This window comes from Equus przewalskii, chromosome 7 (genome assembly GCF_037783145.1).
Source record: "Equus przewalskii isolate Varuska chromosome 7, EquPr2, whole genome shotgun sequence".
Lineage (NCBI taxonomy): Eukaryota > Metazoa > Chordata > Mammalia > Perissodactyla > Equidae > Equus > Equus przewalskii.
Genome location: NC_091837.1, coordinates 77,501,029 through 77,520,835, shown reverse-complemented (window position 1 = coordinate 77,520,835; position 19,807 = coordinate 77,501,029). Strand labels below are relative to the sequence as shown.

The 19,807-nt window shown below is 47.0% G+C and overlaps 1 protein-coding gene and 1 long non-coding RNA gene across 6 annotated transcripts in view; one reads left to right on the top strand and one right to left on the bottom strand.

The window, feature by feature from the left end:
• ALPK2 (alpha kinase 2) overlaps nt 1-19,807 on the top strand; it is a 117,631-nt gene that overhangs the window by 15,781 nt on the left and 82,043 nt on the right. For all 3 annotated transcript variants that reach the window (XM_070627773.1, XM_008524631.2, XM_008524634.2), the window contains exons 2-3: nt 702-829; nt 4,040-4,157. In XM_070627773.1, the coding sequence (XP_070483874.1) occupies nt 706-829; nt 4,040-4,157 (242 nt within the window). In that variant the 5' untranslated portion in view covers nt 702-705. The remainder of the gene's footprint in view (nt 1-701; nt 830-4,039; nt 4,158-19,807) is intronic.
• LOC103553881 (uncharacterized) overlaps nt 1-19,807 on the bottom strand; it is a 47,813-nt gene that overhangs the window by 14,510 nt on the left and 13,496 nt on the right. The window lies entirely within an intron of this gene.

The window sequence follows — 19,807 nt, the reverse complement described above, 5'->3', positions numbered from 1 at the left end:
GTTTAATGCCTACTTGTATCTGTGAATACGTGCTTGCTCAAAAATGCTAGCCCAGTCACCGCCCTCCCTGGGGGAACCTGTCTGGTACTCGGAAGGAGCAGTGCTTTCCCAATTTCAAAGTACCTCCTGTTTGCATTTAGTCATCTCCTTTTCTTGGAGGCAAATATACATACACATATTTTTAACTCCAATATGAAAAGTCTTTAAGGAGAGAAAGAAAGAGATGAGAGGAGGTGGCACCAGCTACAGGCTCATGCAATTCTTCCCTCTCAATCTGTGCTCTGGCTGCCCTGCGATCTACCTCAGACGATGGGTCCTCAACTGGGGCTGCCCTCCCAGGGGACATTTGGCAATATCTGCAGACATTTTTGATTGTCGTGACTTTTGGGGAAGGCCGTTACTGGCAGCTAGTGGATCGAAGCCAGGGATGCTGCTAACCATCCTACAGTGCACATGACAGCCCCGCAACCAAGCACTGGGCCCAGAGGCCAGCAGTGCCGCAGGTGACAAAGCTTGCCCCAGGGCTTCCAACCTCCCCACCAGCCTGAATGCCGACACCCGGCCTTCTGTAAGCCAGGAGAGCAACTCCATGCTCCCTCTCTCCTCAAGAGCCGTCAACCGACTGCGTGGTTTCTCGAATTCCTAGGAAAGTCAGAGAAGTGTCAGAACAAATGGTGATGCCTGGGGTTCTTATTTTTCAGATTCATGTGGCATGAAAGGATGGCCGACCCAGGAGGGCCCCAGAGGTGCACACTTTGTTTTTTATCTACTTTGCTTTCCCGGAAAGTTCCTGAGAAGTCAGACACTGTGCTTCGCTGCATAATATCTGGTAATGATCACCAGCTAATCGCCGTCTGAAATCTCCCTGCAGATCAGGGTTTTTGGCTCACAAAGGCATTATTAAAACATCATTTGGGAAAATCACCTGGGAAGTTAGTTCTGAGTAACCGATTGAGCAACTAAATCCTCTATAACTTTTTTCCAAAAGATTTCCTTGAGTCACTTCCTGGATGCATTTTAGTGGTCTTCCTCGTGTCACACTGTGGTTCTTGCTTAGGCAACTCCCACGCTGGTTATTTTTCAGATGATCCACTGTAAATTTCCTGTGGCACACAGGAATGGCGTGAGTAAAGTCACTTTAGGCAATTTATTGAACTCTTCTTCCCTCGCTCTTTTACTGATAGCCTCAGGCTGGCTAAACGTGTCTTCCGCTGCTTGCTCTCTTCAGTCGTGCTCATCCGCAAGGAAGGGGTTCTATCCAAGGCACAGGTGGAGGAAAAGCAGGGACTGGAATTTCCCTTGACTGGATAATAAACGGCCTACAGCTGAGCCAGAATTGGTGCCCTCCCCACCCCAGGGGTAAAAAGGGTTTGTTATTAAAAGAAAACAGGGGGCCGGCCCCGTGGCCGAGTGGTTAAGTCTGCGCACTCTGCTTCGATGGTCCAGGGTTTCACTGGTTCGGATCCTGGGCCTGGACATGGCACTGCTCATCCAAGCCACACTGAGGCGGCATCCCACATGCCACAACTAGAAGGACCCACAACCAAAAGTATACAACTACATAGCCGGGGGGGCTTTGGGGAGAAAAAGGGGAAAAATAAAATCTTTAAAGGAAAAACAAAGGAAAATAGAAGCCAAATAATCAGGTAGGGAAGTGGTATCTTGTACCTTGTGGGTTGCTTTACTTTCTTGGATTATGTCTCTACCCTCAAAAACATGGAGACACCAGTGGTCTTTCCTGTGAACAGACAGAAAGCTCTTCTCCCCCGATCCCTTTTTCTAAGTCCAGATAGAAGAGCCAGCCTCTGAAATGGCTGCGTTTCCTTAGCAGGAGTCGTAATCAATTTTCGTCTTCAGTCTGGAAGCTGGGGTGTAGAACTGTGTACTCAGCCTCTCTGAGCCCAGAGCTGAGCCCCCGCGCCCTTTCTCAGTGTTGTCCATAGCCATTCAAATAGCGGGACAGGCACATATCCACTATTGAGCCTTCAGAGCAGGACCCCATGACTCCCCAGGAAGGCCCAGTGTTTGGATGTTCTCTAAACTTGGCTACTGGTCCCCATATACATTAGCCAGATACTTGTGCAACATTCTGGAGGTGGCTTTCAATATGTGACTTGCAGGTAGGCTTAAAAAACAAGGGTAGGATTTTCGGGTGAGGTTTCCAGCAAGTGAAGGGAGAAAAGAAAACACCCACAAGGTACAAGATACCACTTCCCTATGCAAGTCTCATTTCTGGCTGATTATTCAGATCTATACCCCACAGAGGGAAAAAACGAGTCAGCCATTAAGAAACTGAGGGAATCAATCAGCCCTGATCAGTCTGAATGAGAAATTGGAGTCCAGGAGATGAGCAGGAGTTCCCCAGGCCCAGCTCATGCATTCTTTATAGACACTCTTCAAAAGACACATACACACAAAAAAAGGTGCAATTAAATGCTTCCTAAGAAGGAATCTAATAAAACTGACAAAGGGGGGCAGGCAGAAGTGAATTACGATCAGCAGCTTCCTTGATGGTTTTTCAGGGAAGCTCATATTTGGTGGTTTAGTCATTTGCCTGCAAGAGACTCAGCCAAGCAGCTGCCGGAGAAGGACGTGTCCTTGCCTGCAGCTCTGTCTGCTCCTGGCTCCGGGGAATGACTACTCAGGTGCCTACCTGGAGGAGGGGCAAAGAGAACACCTGCAGTTACCACAGGGCACATTCATGGTGTTGGCACAGAGGTGGCCTAGCTGGGAGACCCAAAATGAGATGAGACAGGGGCTCTGAGCATCCTCGGGTCCCATCCGTGGTACATGTCTCAGAAAAACATGGAGTTCTTCTCTCAGTGGTCTCTGGGATTGCTTGTCAAAAATCATGTGATAAATAAGACAGAAACACAAGAATGTTCCTGGGATGGATTCAGAATGGCGTGTTGTTTCCAGATACCGGGCTTTCCTCCTGTATATATGGCACATTTCGATACGTTTTTCAGTGACATGGAGGCTAGTGACAAAGCTCTTTGGGACACACTGGAAACTTTCCTGCCCTGTCACAAGAGGAAAAAACCCCCAAGGGGTAAATGGAATTCCTGGGGGATTTACCAGATTAGCCAATTAGCATCCCATCCGGTTAATGATCACCAGGCGAGGAAGATCCTCTTCTGAGGGAGAAAGCATAGGTCAATTTCTGTAATGACATCAGTCACATATGCACAGTACCAGCCTGGGAAACCTGCATTCCAGACGCCTTCATCCTCAGAAGATAGGGCATTTGCTAATCCACATTGTTCGACCCTCTTTTGTACCACAATGTACACTCAACTCTGAGCACTGTTGCAGTTCTCCAAAAGGTGAAGCAACCCCCATGCAAATATGAAATGAACATTTCAAAGATGTTATTCAGTTCTTTAAATAAAGAGGGAACCAGAAAGTATTAAGACCTGGTCAAAGACTGTTTGAGGAATTTGATATTTATAGGCAGTTTAATAAAGGACTGTTAGGATAAGATTGCTGGGTTAGGTAAAACACTGGTTAGTGTCCTAAAGGGCAATAAACCGTAACTACCGAGTTATCTTTTCTGCCAGACAGAGATTATTTACATCTCTGTTGGAAAAAAATCTGCAAGTTTACAAGTAACTAAATCTGGGAATTTTAATCAGTGGTAATCATTGAATGAAACAAAGTACATTCCCCTAGATAATTCTGAGGTGGATCCTTGCCCCCATTTGACATCAAAAGAGGATACTATCCACATTTTTGCCTTATTTCTAAGTTTTAGATAATTTTTCTTAATAGCTCCTTGAGATTAGGGACAACACTGTTCATTTTTTATGCTCCATCTCCACCCAGAGCAGCCCCACTGTAGGCGCGTAACATGCTCAGTAGTGCTTATTGAATGATGCCTTTGTATCTATCGATGAGAAAAAGATTTTCCAGTTTCCCCACTGACATATCACTCATGCTCATCCCTATTGCTTATTACCCATTCTTGTTCATAACTTTATGACTTTCTTTTCTAAAAATGCTTAACATAATAATAATATTCTTATTTCTTTATCATCAGGTCAGCCCAAGCCAGAGGTAACTTGGTATAAGAATGGTCAAGCCATAGATGAGAGCGGCATTATTTCCAGTTATGAATCCTTTGAGAATCAGTATATTCACATGTTACATCTCTTTTGGTAAGTGGGTGAGCCTCTGTGGACTGTTTATTAGGACCCCTGTATTCTCTCCTATGCTGTTACTAGAGGTAAGGCCAAAAGATTGGCTCACGTTTGCTTTTAAAGTCCTAGTGTTAGATGTTATTGTTAGGCACCAGCAAAGACATCAGCAGTGACTCTGCTGAGCTCTGCCTGGTAACTAGTCACACTCTCCTCATTTGCTGCCACTGATGGAATTACAACTTGATCTAGAATTTTATTCAAGGTGGTCCAGCTGTCTTCATTCATTAAATGAGCTTTTAATTTAATCTTATTCTCTCTGGAAAGTTAAGAAGCACAATAGGAGACATATATATGTATATATTTGTGGTGGTGGTGGTGGTTAGTTTGTTTAAATTGGTGCTGGCAAACTTTTTCTAAAAAGGGCCAGATAGTAAATATTTTAGGCTTTGAAGGCCAGATGGTCTCTGTCACAACTTCTCAACCCTGCCATTGTAGTGCAAAAAACAGCCATAGATGATACCTTTTTTTTTTCTTAAAGCATCGCTGTGTGTTCCAATAAAACTTTATTTAGAGAAATAGGTGAGGGGCCAGATTTGGCCTGTGGGCTGTAGTTTACCAACTTCTGGTCTAGATGGTGAGATCCTTGAAGATCTACACTCTGTACTACTTTGTATGCTTTCCACCCTTGCCTCTGACCCTCTGATCACTCAATACATAATTTCTTGATTGATTCATTTTAGTCTCACGCTAAGTGAAAATACTGTACGCACTTTTTAGCCAGAAGAAAAAGCTTGATGTTTCTGGAAAAAGTATTCACTCCTGATGCAAGGACTAATGGTAGGGTAATATGATAATAGACATGATTGCATTTTTCTGCTGAGTAGTAAATGTGCTGGGTAGTAATGATCTTCGTAAGTTCTGACTTTTTATACCAGTAGTTCTGCACTGTAGCTGCCCATTAGCATTGCCTGGGGAGCTTTTAAAACCCACTAATGCTTTGCCTTCACCCTTGACTAGTTCATTCCAGACCCCAGGTGATTCCAACATGTTGCCCAAGATAGAAAATGCTTTACGTCCTAAAATATTCATCTGCAAAGTAGTTTGACATCTACCAGTGTGTTAAATGCTGGTTAGGAAAATGAATGGTATTTTGTGCAAATGCCCTTCAAAGATTAAGTTAGTTGCTAGTTACAACGTTAGTCTCAAATTTTCTTGCCATTATCAATACACCATAAACCACCAGATTAGTTCATAGTTCCCCAAAGAAAAGTACTTTCCTTTATCTACTGGAGTTTAGTTTTTGGGTCATTAAATCTGCATTCTTAGATAGTTGAAAGTTCCTATTTCTGTGTTTCCCGAGGGCTTTTTCTGGTTTAACACATCTAATCTGTAGTTCTGCTTTGAGGCCCAGAGCCCTGCTGCCATGTTGATCGACCTTCTGATCTTACCTCTTTCCTCAACCTGGCAGCACCCCTTCCCCCATCCTCCCTATGCTGTCCTGCTCACACTGTTCTAATCTCATTCATCTCATGAAACTGTGTGCCTTGGACAAATGAGACTGCGTGGAAGAGATTGATCCGCACTGTTGTGACCTTCACATTACCACAGGTCAAGTGTGCTTGGCAGGCAAGAGAAATGGAAAGCCAAGAAAGCATTCCAAAGGACAGAAACATCAATAATTACAGGAGGGTTTGTACTATAGCATGAAAAAAATGTTTTGGTTTTTTTTTTCCCCAGAAGATATGGGGGTTGAGAGAAGGCGAAGAAAATGCAAATAGATGTTTTCTACCTCAGAGTGAAAGCAAGTTGTCACGACCACGTGTATAAAAGTGGGGAATTGTGGTCTCTTATGAACACAATGTAAAGAAAGGCAGCAAAGCAGCAGATAAAAATCTGTCGGGGAACCCACAGTTAGAGAGAGACACTCCTCTCCACAGCAGGGAGGCATCCTTTGGTGGTGACAATCATATCCCGCTGTGCTGAGGGACAGCAGAGATTACAAGTGAGGCAGGAGGGTGGGTCAGGGAAGTTGGGTGGATGGGACAGGAGCTCCTGGGTTAGAGGGAGGGGCAAGCACCCCTCTGGCATTGGCTGGGCTGGAGGCCCGCCCTGCAGAGGGCCAGGTGAGGACAATGGCCAGGAGAAATGAATGCACAGTCACCACAAGCCAGTCTGCCCATGGTGTGTACAGGGTTGAACAGTATCCTCCCCAAAATTCATGTCTAGTCTACTGGAGGATAAGGTCCAGGCCCCCTGGACTCTGAGAAGGTGACCTTATTTGGAAATAGGGTCTTTGCAGATGTAATTAGGTGAACTAAGAGGAGATCATACTGAGTTGATATGGGCCCTAATCCAGTGACCAGTGTCCTTATATAAAGAGAAAACAGAGATACACACAGAGGGAAAACGACTGTGTGAAGACAGAGGCAGATTGGGGTGATACACCCGCAAGCCAAGAAATGCCAAGGATTGCCAGCCACACCAGAAGTTGGTAACGGCCAACTGAAGATTCCTTCCCAGTGCCTTCCCTGCCAACACCTTGGTTTTGGACTTCTAGCCTCCAGAACTGCAAAAGAATAAATTTCTGTTGTTTTATGCTACCCTCTTTATAGTAGTTTGTTACAGCAGCTCTAGAAAGCTAATATGTGATGTGTCTGAGCATTCTAATTTTAAAAACTGTGCCACCCTTCGCCTATATTGGCATAGAGCTGACCAACTTTATCTGATAACGTAGTGCTGGTTCCCAAGATAGAAGCTGAGTTCATCCCGGCCACCTGGGAGGCATCTATGGGTCAAGGGCAAAGAACATTTTTCCAACTCTACCACCAAAGTGGGTATTGATTACTCAAGATTTTGAAGGAAAAATCAATAAGAAGGTTTCCTGGGTCACTTGCGTTTTTGCCCCCAGGGGACATTTGGCAATGGCTGGAGACGTTTTTGATTGTCTTGACCAGGGAGGGGTGCTACTGGCATCCAGTGGGTAGAGGCCAAGGATGCTGCTAAACATTCGACATTGCCCAGGGCAGTCTCCTACAACAAAGGACTCTCCAGTCTGAAAGGTCAATAGTGAGGAAGTTGAGAAACTTTCTAACAAACCACCACAAAACAGAGTGCTTGAAACAGCAGCAGGGGCTGGCCCTGTGGCCAAGTGGTTAAGTTTGTGTGCTCTGCTTTGGCGGCCCAGGGTTTCACCGGTTCGGATTCTGGGCACAGACGAAATGATGCGGGATCGGTGAGCCGAGGAGTCGAAAGAAAGATTTCTTAGACTCTCAAGATCTGGCAGTAGTGCTCCTTTATTTAGAAAATAGTGTGGAATAGCATGGGGACAGGACCCATGGGCAGTCAGAGCTTCTGCTGCCGCCGCTTCTGCTGCCCCCGCTGGCATGGGGACAGGACCCATGGGCAGGTAGAGCTGCTGCTGCTGCCCCCGCTGGCATGGGGACAGGACCCATGGGCAGGCAGAGCTGGTGCGTGGGGACAGGACCCACGGGCAGTCAGAGCTCCTGCTGCTGCCCCGAGTTGAGGGTTAGGGCTAAATTTAAGGCATAGGTATGTGATTCATCTCTTTACAAGACAAAGGAAAGAACATGAAAAAAAGTTAAAATGGTATCAGTGCGGGTGGGGTCTGGTCATTGGGTGATCCCATGACTTTTAGACAAGAATCAAATCGGATTAAGTAAAGGTTAGAAAGGTTAGACACCACCACCCTAAACCAGTTACATGAGATTGCCAGACAGCAACCAATTTAAGTTCTTGCCTCTGGCATTGACCAAGAGCCTCTAGAGATAAGACCATCCCCCCCTCTTCCTGGCACAGAGAGGGAGGCATCTTCACAGATAGAGGGTTCCCTTAGAAATGTAAATGTTTCCCAACAAAGGGGCAAACAAATTCCACTCCTTGGAGCCTGCATCTCATCTGTAGTTTTAAAACTAACCAGCCTAAAAATCCTCATCATAAGCCATTTTAAAATTAAGCAGCCTAAAAATCCTCATCACTAGCACTGCTCATCAAGCCGTGCTGAGGCAGCATCTCACATAGCAGAGTCAGAAGGACCTACAACTAGAATATACAACTATGCACTGGGGGGCTTTGGGAAGAAGAAGAAGAAGAAGAAAGAAGATTGGCAACAGAGATTAGCTCAGCTGCCAGTCTTTAAAAAAAAAACGAAACAGCAGCAGCTCATTAATTTCTCATAATTCTGTGGCCTGGCTCTGGTTCCTCTGCTGCTTTGCCTGGCCCGCTCATGCTCACATGTCTCTTGAATCAGTCTGAGGATTGGCTGGGCTGGAAGGTCCCAGATGGCTTCACCAACAGGTCCAGCGGTTGTTGCTGGCTATTGGCTGAGCCGCCTCCATTCTCCTCCACATGGGCTCTTATTCTCCAGTAGGCTAGAATGGGCTTCCTCCATACCATGGTCTCAGGGCAGCATTCCAGGATGATGGAGCTGCAAGTCTTCTTGAGCTCCACCACCACACCAATCCTACCACATTCTCTTGGCCAAAGCAAATCACAGGACCAGACCAGATTTAAGAGACAGGAAAATAGGTGCCACGTCTTGAAGAGCAGAGTGGCAGTCACATTGCAATGGGACATGCGTAACTGGGTGAGACGAATTCTTGGCCAAATTTTGTAATCTACTACACTCTCCATCCATCCATCTAATACCTAATTAACCTTTTAAACCACCTATTCGGGAACCTTTTTATCTAGCTCAGAAAATTTTTTATGGGGGCTGGCCTGGTGACGTAGTGGTTGTGTCTGCGTGCTCCGCTTCGGCAGCCCGGGGTTCACAGGTTCAGATCCCAGGTGCAGGATCTCCAGCCCCTTTCTTCTACCTGGAGGTCAAAGGTGGGGCTGGGAGTTCCAACCCTCTAATCATGCCTTGGTCTTTCTGGTAACCAGCCCCACTTCCGAAGCTATCTCCACCAGTCATCTCATTAGCATACAAAAGACACACTTATCACTCCAGAGATTCCTAGGGTTTTAGGAGCCATGTGCCAGGAAGCTGGGACAAGGACCAATTATTTATTTTTTATTACACCACACCAAGTATGTGCTAAGATAGAGGTAAAGAGAAGATATCTTGCAAGACCAGAGAAAGGGCAGCTAAGTCAGACTCTGCTGGGTGAGGGATGTGTCAGGGGCTAGGGGCTAGGACAGGGAAGTTTTCTCAGAAGAAGTGCTCCCAGCAATAAGCCTCGAGGGGCATGGCAGGAGTCCACCTGGAGAAGGTGGGTAGAGAGGGAGGAGAAGATAAGCCTGTTCCCTAGGGTGGGAACAGCCTCTGGGAAGGATTGCAGTGCATTCCGTCCCTGGCAGGGTAGGGAGGGCTCCCAGAGGAGGAGAACCTCAAGGTGAGAGAGACGAGACTGAAGGGCAGGCCGGGTCTGGACCCCAGGGGCCCCACGTGCCATAGTTAAGGGGTCTGCACCTTTATCCTGAAAACAATACCCAGTCTGTGAAGGAGTTTTGGGGCAGCAGAGGGTCATGGGAGGGGTCAAACATGAGTAACATTAGGCAGTAGAAGCCCTTTCTTTCTCCAATGTTGCCCACATGGCTACGCTTCCAAACTCGGATCCCATCCCTCCTGCTCACTTGCTGTTTGGGGGACAGGTGGAGCAGCTCGCCGTCCTCACCAGCATCAGGACCAGTCCCGCCTGCCCCGATCCCTTCTCCCTGAACACCCTCCCTCCTCCACTCCACTTCTCCAAGCCCACCCATCCTGCGGGGAGGAGCGCGAGCGCACGGATCCAGGGGCTTCATGGACAAGCTCTTGACCCCTGAAAATGGTTGCTCCATTCCGGAGTATATACCACCTCAGGAAGCTTCTGAATGCCTTCTATGAAACAGCAGTCAGCATTCACCTCATGTTAGTTTTCCTCCTGTTATTCTTTTGTTTGGCTTCCATCTGTCTCCCCAGCTAGCCTGAAGCTCCATGAGACTGCTGTCTCTTCAGTTCCTAGACCGGCACCTAGAGTGACCGGCACATAGCTTGTGCTCAATAAATATCAGTTGCATAAAGTTAGTAACTTCTGCTTTGCTTATGTCCTTTCTTCTGTGTTGAAATGTAAACTCCTGGGGGCAGGGGCTGGGATTTCTATTACTTCCTGTCTCCATGGCCTCATGTGTTTGTAAGTGATGATAAAATTCTCCAATTCCTTCCTCAAAACCCACACTTTTCCTGTTTTCGTGCTCTGTCGCTTATTAGCTGTGTGGCCTTGAACAAGTCAATTAACTTCTTTGTGCTTCAGTTTCTTAATTCATAAAACAAGTTTTTGTAGTGATTTAAATGAGATTGTTCATGCAAAACGATGAACAAAGTGTGCATTTAAGTGTGCAATAAATATTAGTTGTTAATCTCATTTTGCTGACCATGCCCTAAAAGCACTGTGTTCCCGGAATTACTCTGAAGGAATTACTCTGTCCTGGTTTATAATACCAGGTGTGTTCGGAGCCAGAATAATTTTATATGAATAGTTTTGAAAAGTGTTAGAATCAATGGAGAAGTTTCAAAGACCAGAAGGGAACGGATATTTAACAGGAGAGCTATAACCCAGACACAAGGGTTGAAGCTGTTTTTTTGTTATATACACGTTTCTACTGGAAACTCTGTTAGGATGGTTTTTAGAAGGTGGAATCTGGACTTGAGTGAAGTCTTGGCCTTCTCTGTTATTCCTCCTGTCTGGGTGGACAGACAGACCCCAGGAGCCTTGGGACACTGTTATATTCCTGAAGCCACTTTGGTTTCTAGGAGGCAGAGTTGTCATAAGTCCTTATTGTGTGAGCAAAGACTTAGGCCCCTGGTGGCACCATCAGCCTCTTTCTACACATGATCACCCAGGGAAACACAAACGCCTTGTCAAATGTCTGGAAAACTAATTGGGGTGGTGAATGAGGCTGAACAAATGAGGACAGTTGTCCCTAGGTATCTGCAGGGGACTGGTTCCTGGAACGCCCTCGGATACGAAAATCCCCTGAGGCCCAAGTCCTTTATACTGTACTGTAAAATGCTGTAGCCCAAGGAATACAGTTGGCCCTCAGTATCTGCAGGTTTGGCATCCATCGATTCTACCAACCACAGATGGAAATCAACCCCTAATTGGTTGAATTTGCAGATACAAAACCTGTGGAAACAGAGGGCAAGCTGTATACGTGACTCAGTTAAAAATGTCTCCGTTCCTGAAAGAAATGCCTCAAGGCACACATCCTGCTAAAGGTACAGTTGTCACCATCAACTTCACTTACAAAGGACAAGAGATTATTTCCACCATTGAGAGCAAGGATCTGAAGGCAGGTTGTCTGGATTTAACTCCCAGATCTAACTCTTAGAAGCTGTGTCATCTCAGTCAAGTTACTTAACCCCTCTGAGCCTCAGTGTCCTCATCTACAGCATGAGGATGATGTAGGACCTGCTTTATAGGGTTGGCATGGGGATTAAATCAACACATGCAAAGAATTTAGAATATTCTATGACTAGCAGTTATTTTGTGCAGCTTGAAGATGTTCCCCATACTGAACTATAATTTTGGAATTGGTTAAAAATAGGACAATTTGGAGGTAAGAAAGGTAGCTTAGTTTGGCAGCATTTTTCCTCTCTGCTCTTTCCCTCTTGGAGGATAAAATATAATTAACATGTTTGATGAAGGAATCATTGGGTAGAAATAAAGATGACTGAATCTTGCTATGTCTTGGCTAAGACAGAAGAGGCATTTCATCCAAGGTTGGAAAGCATTTTGTCAACTTCGAGTTCCCGTGAGCTTAAGTAGGTGTAATAAGTCTTAAGATGACTCTCTGGCACCTGGAAGGCCTCTGTGTTCCCAGCATGGAGCCGAGGCGGGCTCTTTCGGCATTCTTCCTGAATGAATTCAGCAGGCACACATCGTGACCATTCCCTAGCCCACGCCTGGAGTGTTTCTTGAATGAGCCTCAAGGGTCTGACGAGAAGCTCCCATTTAGTCCCCAGGGTGATAGGTCCTTGCGGAGAATCCACTGCCCATCATCATATTCTGATTTTGACTTTGTACATAAGTGTCTTGCAGGAGTGAATGGTGATTGGAGCCACACCGTGGGGTGTGCGGCTTTTCCTGTGTGCTCACTCATCTTTTCCTGGGGACTGGACTTGGGCTGCTGCTCCCACCATGATGCTGACTCTCAGGGCAGGGGGCAGGTGACAGATTGATCCAAGAGCCCATCCCAAGACCTTGGAGAGCTAAAAAAATGTGCACTGATCACTGGAAACTGACACGTTCTGAATGTCCCTGAAAATGTCACTCCACAGACACTTTCTGAGAACTTAGAGCAGACCAAGGACATCAGGGAAGTTCTTGGGCCAAATGGAGTTCAGTCTCAAATAGTAATCACAGAATCATGGTCAGACATTTCTGAGGATTGAAAAGATGGGGGTCTCTCTGATGTAGAAATCATAGCCTTATGACCAGCGATCATTTGACCAACTCCCTTTTTAAAGGTGAACATCATAAAGAACTTACTTGACAAAGGTGGACAGCTAGTTAGGACCAGAGCTGGAACCAAATCAGGCCTTGTGAGTCCCTTTGCTCCAGCTCTGGGGGGAGGGCAGTTGGGGCAGGACCAAGAACAAAGTTCAATTTAGCAACATGTGTCTTTGTCCTGACCAGCCCAGCCCTATTTCTCTCTCTGGTACAGTCAGCCAAGGGCCTCCCATGAAATTTCCCTCCACCTTTGCCCCATTACGCCCAGAAGCCTCTCCTGCTCCTGCCTTCCACCCATCTCCTCTCCTTGCTCTGTCTTAGAGTTCTCTGTGAACTACGGCCTGTCTTGGACCCCATTCCTCCTCTCTCCCTGCCTCCAGGCTCCATCACTCTGCCTGCCTGGATTGCTGTCTCCAAAACAGAGATGCCACTTCCCTCTTCTAGAACCTACAAGGTTGGGCCAGTGCCAGCACCTTCAACCCCTCAGCTCCCAGGGTCAACCCAGGTCTCTCAGTTTGAGTGCTATTCACATGAGTGGGGAAGGCCAATACTCTGGATCTTTCCAGCACCCCCTCAAGACCACACATGAGCCCAGATGAACCCAAGAATGTGCTCAACCTATGAGAGGGGTTTGGACTTGGCATGGTCCATCTGACCCTCCCTGTATTAATGTGTTCAAAAATGCCATAGACTAGGGGGCTTAAAAGACAGAAATTTCTTCCTCACAGTTCTGGAGGCTGGAAGTCCAAGTTCAAGGTACCAGCATGGTGAGGGTCTGGTGAGGGCCGTCTTCCGGGCTTGTAGACAACTGCCTTCTCGCTGTGTCCTCACATGGCAAGAGAGAGAGAGAGCAAGCTCTCTGGTATCTCTTCTTCTAAGGGCACTAATCCCATCATGAAGGCCCCACTCTCATGACTTCACCTAACCCTAATCACCTCCCAAAGGCCCCATCTCCAAATACCATCACGTTGGGGGTTAGGGCTTCAACATATAAATTTTAGGGGGACACAATTCAGTCTATAGGACTGCCCCAAATATGGAAGGGGTCCCAGCCATGTACAGGGACAGGCCTGGACCAGGCCAGTGGGAGTGTCCTGGGACCTATTGGTTAAGAACCAGAGATTTGCAGCATTCTGTGAGGCCATATGTGGGTACTTACGAGGGCTGGCTCCAGAGTCGTACTGCCCAGCTGCATATCCTGGCCCTCCCTCTTAATTGGGCATGTCATTTATCCTCTATCTGCTTCAGTTTCTATATCTGTAAAGTGGCAATAATAATAGTATCTACCTTGCAGGGTTGGGTGAAAATTAAATTAAATAATACACTTCAGATTTTTAGAACAGAGCCTGGCACTTAGCAAATGCTGAGTAAATGGTAACTCTTTGTACCCTGAGGTCTTCTGTGTTTTGTTAGACACAGTTAGTCACTCTTAGTCATAAAAATTTGAAAATGGAATCAGGCAGTCTGCCCATTTCAGAGAAGATGGAGTCAAACAGATCTCTGGAAAGAGAATCTTAATGCAGATTCTCAGGCTGGTGTAGTGTGACTACTCCTTATGTAGGTGTTAAGAAGCCAGGCTCAGGCCAAAGACGTGGACTCTGCCTGGGTTGGCAGCACAGACACAAGAGAGTATATGAAACTTGGGGCAATTGGTCCAGATCTTGAAGTGTTAACTCAGGTCTGAGCTGTTACAGAGCTCAAAGATGTTCATCAGGCCTAGTGTAGGCTCCCACAGGGTCTTTGCAACTGCTCTTCCTTCTACCTGGAATGTTCTCTCCCCAGAGAGCCCCATGGCTAGTTCTCTTACTTCCTTCAGGTTTCTGCTCAAAATCGCCTGATCACTGAGACCTTCTCTGACCAGCCGTCTAAAATGGCACCGCCTGACCCCAGCATGCACATAGCACATGACATAATGTGTGTATGTGTGCAAAGACACAGCTTTGTGTAGGAATAACTGACATACAATGAACTACACATATTTAAAATGTTCAATTTGGTAAGCTTTGACACACACACCCCCATGAAACCATCACCACCATCAAGATAGCGAACCTATCTATCACCCTCCAAAGATTTCTCGTGCCCCTTTGCAATGCCACCTTTCTGCCCCTCTCTCCCTACCCATCCTCAAACAACAGTCCATCTGCTTTTGGTCACTGGAGACTAGTTTGTCTTTTCTAGAATTTTATATAAATGAGATCATAGAGCATGTACTCTTTTGTGTCTGGCTTCTTTCACTCCACATAATTTATCTTGAGAGTCATCATGTCATTTGGTGTGTCAGTAGTTCATTCCCTTCATGGCTGAACAGTGTTGCAGTGTTTCATTGTTTGGATTTACCAGAATTTGGTATTCTGTTCACCTGTTGATGGACACTTGGGCTGTTTCCAGTCATGATGTGTATTTATTCATATTTTTGTTTCCTGTGAGTCTCCCCCACCTGGACTGTAAGTTCCATGGGAGCAGAAACTTGTCAGATCTGTTCTCTGCTGGATGTCTCACACCCAGTGCAGTGCCTGTCTCTCAGGAGACATTCAGTGAAGATCTGTGGGGTGAATTACATGACGCATTCAGTGCTGTAGTTATATTTTTCACTGAGTCTTACCCTGAGGCGAGTAGAAAGAGCTGATGGGGTTCAGGACCTGCTACCCCAAAATATGGCACCTTAGCATATTAAATATTTTAAGTTGAAGGAATTTTTTAAAAAATGGCAGAAACAGGAAGGTCACTCTGATCGCCCTCTCCCCTTGCCTTTCTTCCCTGGAATAGATCATAAAACTGCCACGTGAAAGCTGCCTCCTTGTACTGGAAGGAGGAAGACCTTCTTGTCACCAGAGTTGAGAAACTGGGGGCCAAGAAATCGGTACAATCTAACCTTGTTCAGCTCACGCTTATCTTCCTAGCTCCTTCCCCACCATTTCCTCCCTCTAGCCCAAACCCCATTTTCCTGTCAATTCTTCACAAATTTATTGTTTCTTTGTCTAAAAGGTTTAAAAGCTTCCTGTTGTGGCCACCTCTTCGGGTCTTTATTCTCTTGTAAAGGTGCTCATGTACATGTAAAAATTCAATAAAACTTGTGTGCTTCTCTCCTGTTCTTCTGTCTCTGTCAGTTTAACTTTCAGACCCAGCCAGGGACCCTAACAGAGGTGAGGAAAACCCATTCCTCCCCTCCAAACCATATCATGGGCAGCCATCTGAACGTGGGGAAATGATTTGACTTATTGTGGCTTCTTGGTGGTCCGCCTCCTAGTAGATGCTATACGGTTTAAGGGGATTGTGAAGACAGGAAATAATTTGAAAAGGCCTCCTGCAGGAGCGGTAGGAGAAGGTCACCATGTCAGCAACTCCTGTCATCCATTGAACTCCAGGGAGCCTGAGCTTCTGGTCACTGCATGGCCGTCCCCTTTCTGTCCTTGTCATTCCCCATTCCCTGGGCTGCTGCTCCAGCAGGGGGGTATTCTTCCTCCTTGCCAGCCCTGACTGGCCTTCCCCCGACATGGGGCTGCTCCTCCAGGCACCCCGCCAACTCCTCGCTTTCCTGTCTCCTGCCAGTTGCTGCGTCTGCTCACCCAGCAGGCACCAGAAGATGGGAGGAGGCAGAGGCACCATGAGATGACCTGGTAAAGATGACAAAGAGGGACACAGCAGGCACCAAGGCTCTGACAACAGAGCAGCAGGCAAAGAGAAGCAATTAAACTGTGATGGGTTTCTCCCCGACCACAAGTCTCCCAGGCTGCTTTTGAGAGAGACGTCCTTAGGTCTGGTTTTGTGCATTCTCCCTGCCTGGGTCCAGCAATTAGTTTTTTAAAAAAGCAAAATCAACTCGAACAGCCACAGAGTTGCGTGCAGGGGCAGCTTGCCAGGCATTTACTGGGAACTCAGCTCAAATTGAGCAGCAAGTCAAGTGACAGCTGATATTTTTCTGAGAATTTAATAGAGGGACTTTCATTCTTCGTAGAAATGTTGGAGTCAGAGTTGGAAGTGACTCTAAGACCTTGCCACTCTAAGTAGATTTCAGACCACCAGCAGCACCATCCCCTGGGAGCTTGTTAGAACGCCAGAATCCCAGCGCCTACCCCAGAACTAGCCAATCAGATTCTGCATTTTAACAAGATCACAGTCGATTTGTGTGCATATCCTGGGATTCTCCTGCTCCTGGGTATATATTACGCCTGGGGAACTCTTAAAAAGTACTGATGCTCAGGTCCCATTCCTAAGAAATATTGATTTAATTGGTCTAGTCCAATCCTTTTACTCTATAGATCATCCAAGGCCCGGAGAGATCATGGGACCCATCCAAGTTCTTAACAACTGGTTAGGAACAAAGCCAGGATTAGAAGCCAAGAGTTCTGTCTCCCAGGGCCCCTGGGTCCTATTATATCACTCACTGCATCTCATTCTACCAGAGCTGTCCTCCAAAACAAAATCTATTAACGCATGTGCTGGAGTTTAACTCAAAAAGAAGTGATCATGAGGACTTCCTTCAAAAATGACTAATTGAGGCCCTGCTATATGGCAGGGACTGTTCGAGACCCTGGGGATCCAGCAGTGAGCACAGTAAAGTCCCCTGTCTCATGGATAGGGATAGAGGAGCATTGGCACATTAGACACACCAGCAAAACCAGTAAAGTGTCAGGTGAAAACGAATAAAGGAAGGCGAGGGACAGAAGGAGTGTCAGGGAGGGAGGTCTCTGATGAGGTGCTAGGAGCAGAGATGTGAAGGGCAAGAATTAGGGAGGGATGTGTTCTCATCAGAGGGAACGGCAAGGGCAGAAAGAAGGCCGGAGGTGGGTGCCTGCCAGGTCACTGTGGCTGGAGAAGAGGGAGCAAGTGGGGGGTGGGGGTGGGAAGGTAGGGGAAGGGTCTTTTTTTTTCCTCTCCCCAAAGCCCCATCACCTAGTTGTATATTCTAGTTGTAGGTCTTTCTAGTTCCTCTCTGTGGGATGCTGCCTCAGCATGGCTTGATGAGCAGTGCGTAGGTCGACACCCAGGATCCAACCGACCAACCCCGGGCCACCAAAGTAGAGCACGCAAGCTTAAGCACTGGGCCATGGGGCTGGCCTGGGGGGACAGTCTGAGAGGCAGCATTGTACGGTCCTATAGGCCACAATCCATGATCACAACTTTGGATCTCTGAATGAGATGGGGACACATAGGAGGGTTTTTAAATGGAGAAATAATCTTTTCCGGCTGTATTTTAAAAGGATGATGCTGGCCGCAGCATTGTGAACGTTCCGTCTATAGAAAGACAGGATGCAGTGGGGAGACCTGTGAGCCGAGATTAGAGTAATTCAGACAAGAGATGAGATTGCCCAATCCAGGATGGTCCTGGAGAAGGCGGCAAGAAGCCGCCAGGTTCTGGATTCATCTGACAGGAGTTGCTGTTGGACTGGATGTGGGAGGGGAGTGAAAGATGGACTCCAAGGTATGCCACCTGAGCAATGGGTAGAACGGAATTGTAATTTTTTGAGACAAGAAGCAGGTTTGGATAGGAAAGTCAAGAGTTTGGATTTGGGCATTCTGAGCATTTGATGAGCGAGCAGCATCAGTCCTTTAGAATTCTAAATTCACTTACTTCTGTAACAGAGTGCTGAGTCCTCTGGGCCAGTGTCTAGTGGTGTGTTATTCTCTGTCCCGCTCTCAAGATGCCATGTCTTTCATACATTTACCATTTAATCTGGGAGTTTTCTATTGTCACAATGTCCCTTGAGATTTCTGGAGACGTTCTGGGACACTAAGCCAGTTTAGTGGCCTCCTGGGAGATGGGAGGTGGGGACTGTTTTCACTTACCCTTGAATTTTCTTTTGATAAGAGGGATCAGTTGTCTGTTAACTCAGCCTGATGGTAATAAGGCTGCAGGATTTTTTCCTTTCTGAAGTCAGTTTGCTCATTTCTTGTTCAAAGAAAGTCTGGTCGGTCTGCACTGCTCCCAGAGCTCAAAAGACTGTCAAAAGCTCAGCACTTTTGTGCCAAACAAGACCTGGGAAACCGTTCCCCCTACATGCCTAGGTGAAGACCCATCCTCTACTAGTTGGCAGCATGTGACCCAGGCAGACTTGCTGCTAAGTCTGTCCCTTAACCGCTATGCCGTCCTGGTTTTGCGATCTGCCTCTCCGATCTGCTCAGAAGCGCACTTGGGCCAAGAAGAAAAGTATGATTCCCCTGCAGGTCGCATGCATGCCGCATTCCTGAGCAGAATTCTACACCTTCCAACCCACAGCTCCTGGTCTTCAGGGCGCTCTCCCCACACCCCAGCTTCGTTTCTTTACCGATCCTTACACATGACCTGCTCGTTCCAGCACTGGGACATCTGCCCTGAATGCCCTCCCTACTCAGCCAAAGTTTAATCCTTCCCTGTTGGGCTCAAGTTCCACGCTCCTGGCTCCGTTCCCTGAAGATCCAGGCCACTGTGAACTTCCCTCTTCTAGCCACCACAAGAGCTCACTGCCTCCACTGTACCTTTTGGAATTCAGTGACACTAGAGTTTGCAAATTGCGTACTGCTTTGTATTTAATACCTGAAAGTCGTATCTCGGCAAAACTGGCAGTTCCCCTAGGGAAAGAGTCAAGTCTTACGCCACCAATTGCTTGTCTCCCTTCTCGAGTCCCATGCAGTGCTGGGCATATATAGTTGTAGGTCCAACAGGACTTATAAGAGAATGGGGTTTTCCTGCTCAACCAGATGCCACAGGTCGTATCAGCTGTGGTGAGCGGGAGGGCTACAGCCTCACCCCCGGTACCCTGTGCAAATGTGGTGGGCATCTTACAGAATGATTTCCATCCCTCCCTAAGTGGCTGCTTTGACCTGCTTCCCAGTGAATTAGAGCCCGAGGTCCAAAGCCCTCAGTCTGGGATGGGAAATCGCCCACCATCTGGGCCCTGCCCACCTCCTGGTAGGTGACTGTTCCTCCTGATTTGCCCGGGCCAGCCTCAGTTTCCCTGGCATGGCCCCAGTTTCTGCCTGTGGTTTGGGGTAAGTCTTAGTAGCATCCCTTTTCACTCTCTGAAGTGTCCTCTTTAAACAGTAAATAATGCCATTGTGCTACCTTTCAGCCTGCCACTCCCCCAGGTTCCAAATAAAGGAAAGTTTATTGTTTCCTGGGGGGCCTGGAGCGGTTGTACCTCCTCCAGCCCTTTAGACTATTCCTTCTGCCTGGAATGATCAGAACCCCCACCCCAACCCCAGGCATACACCATCCTTCTTGCCAAATTCTACTGT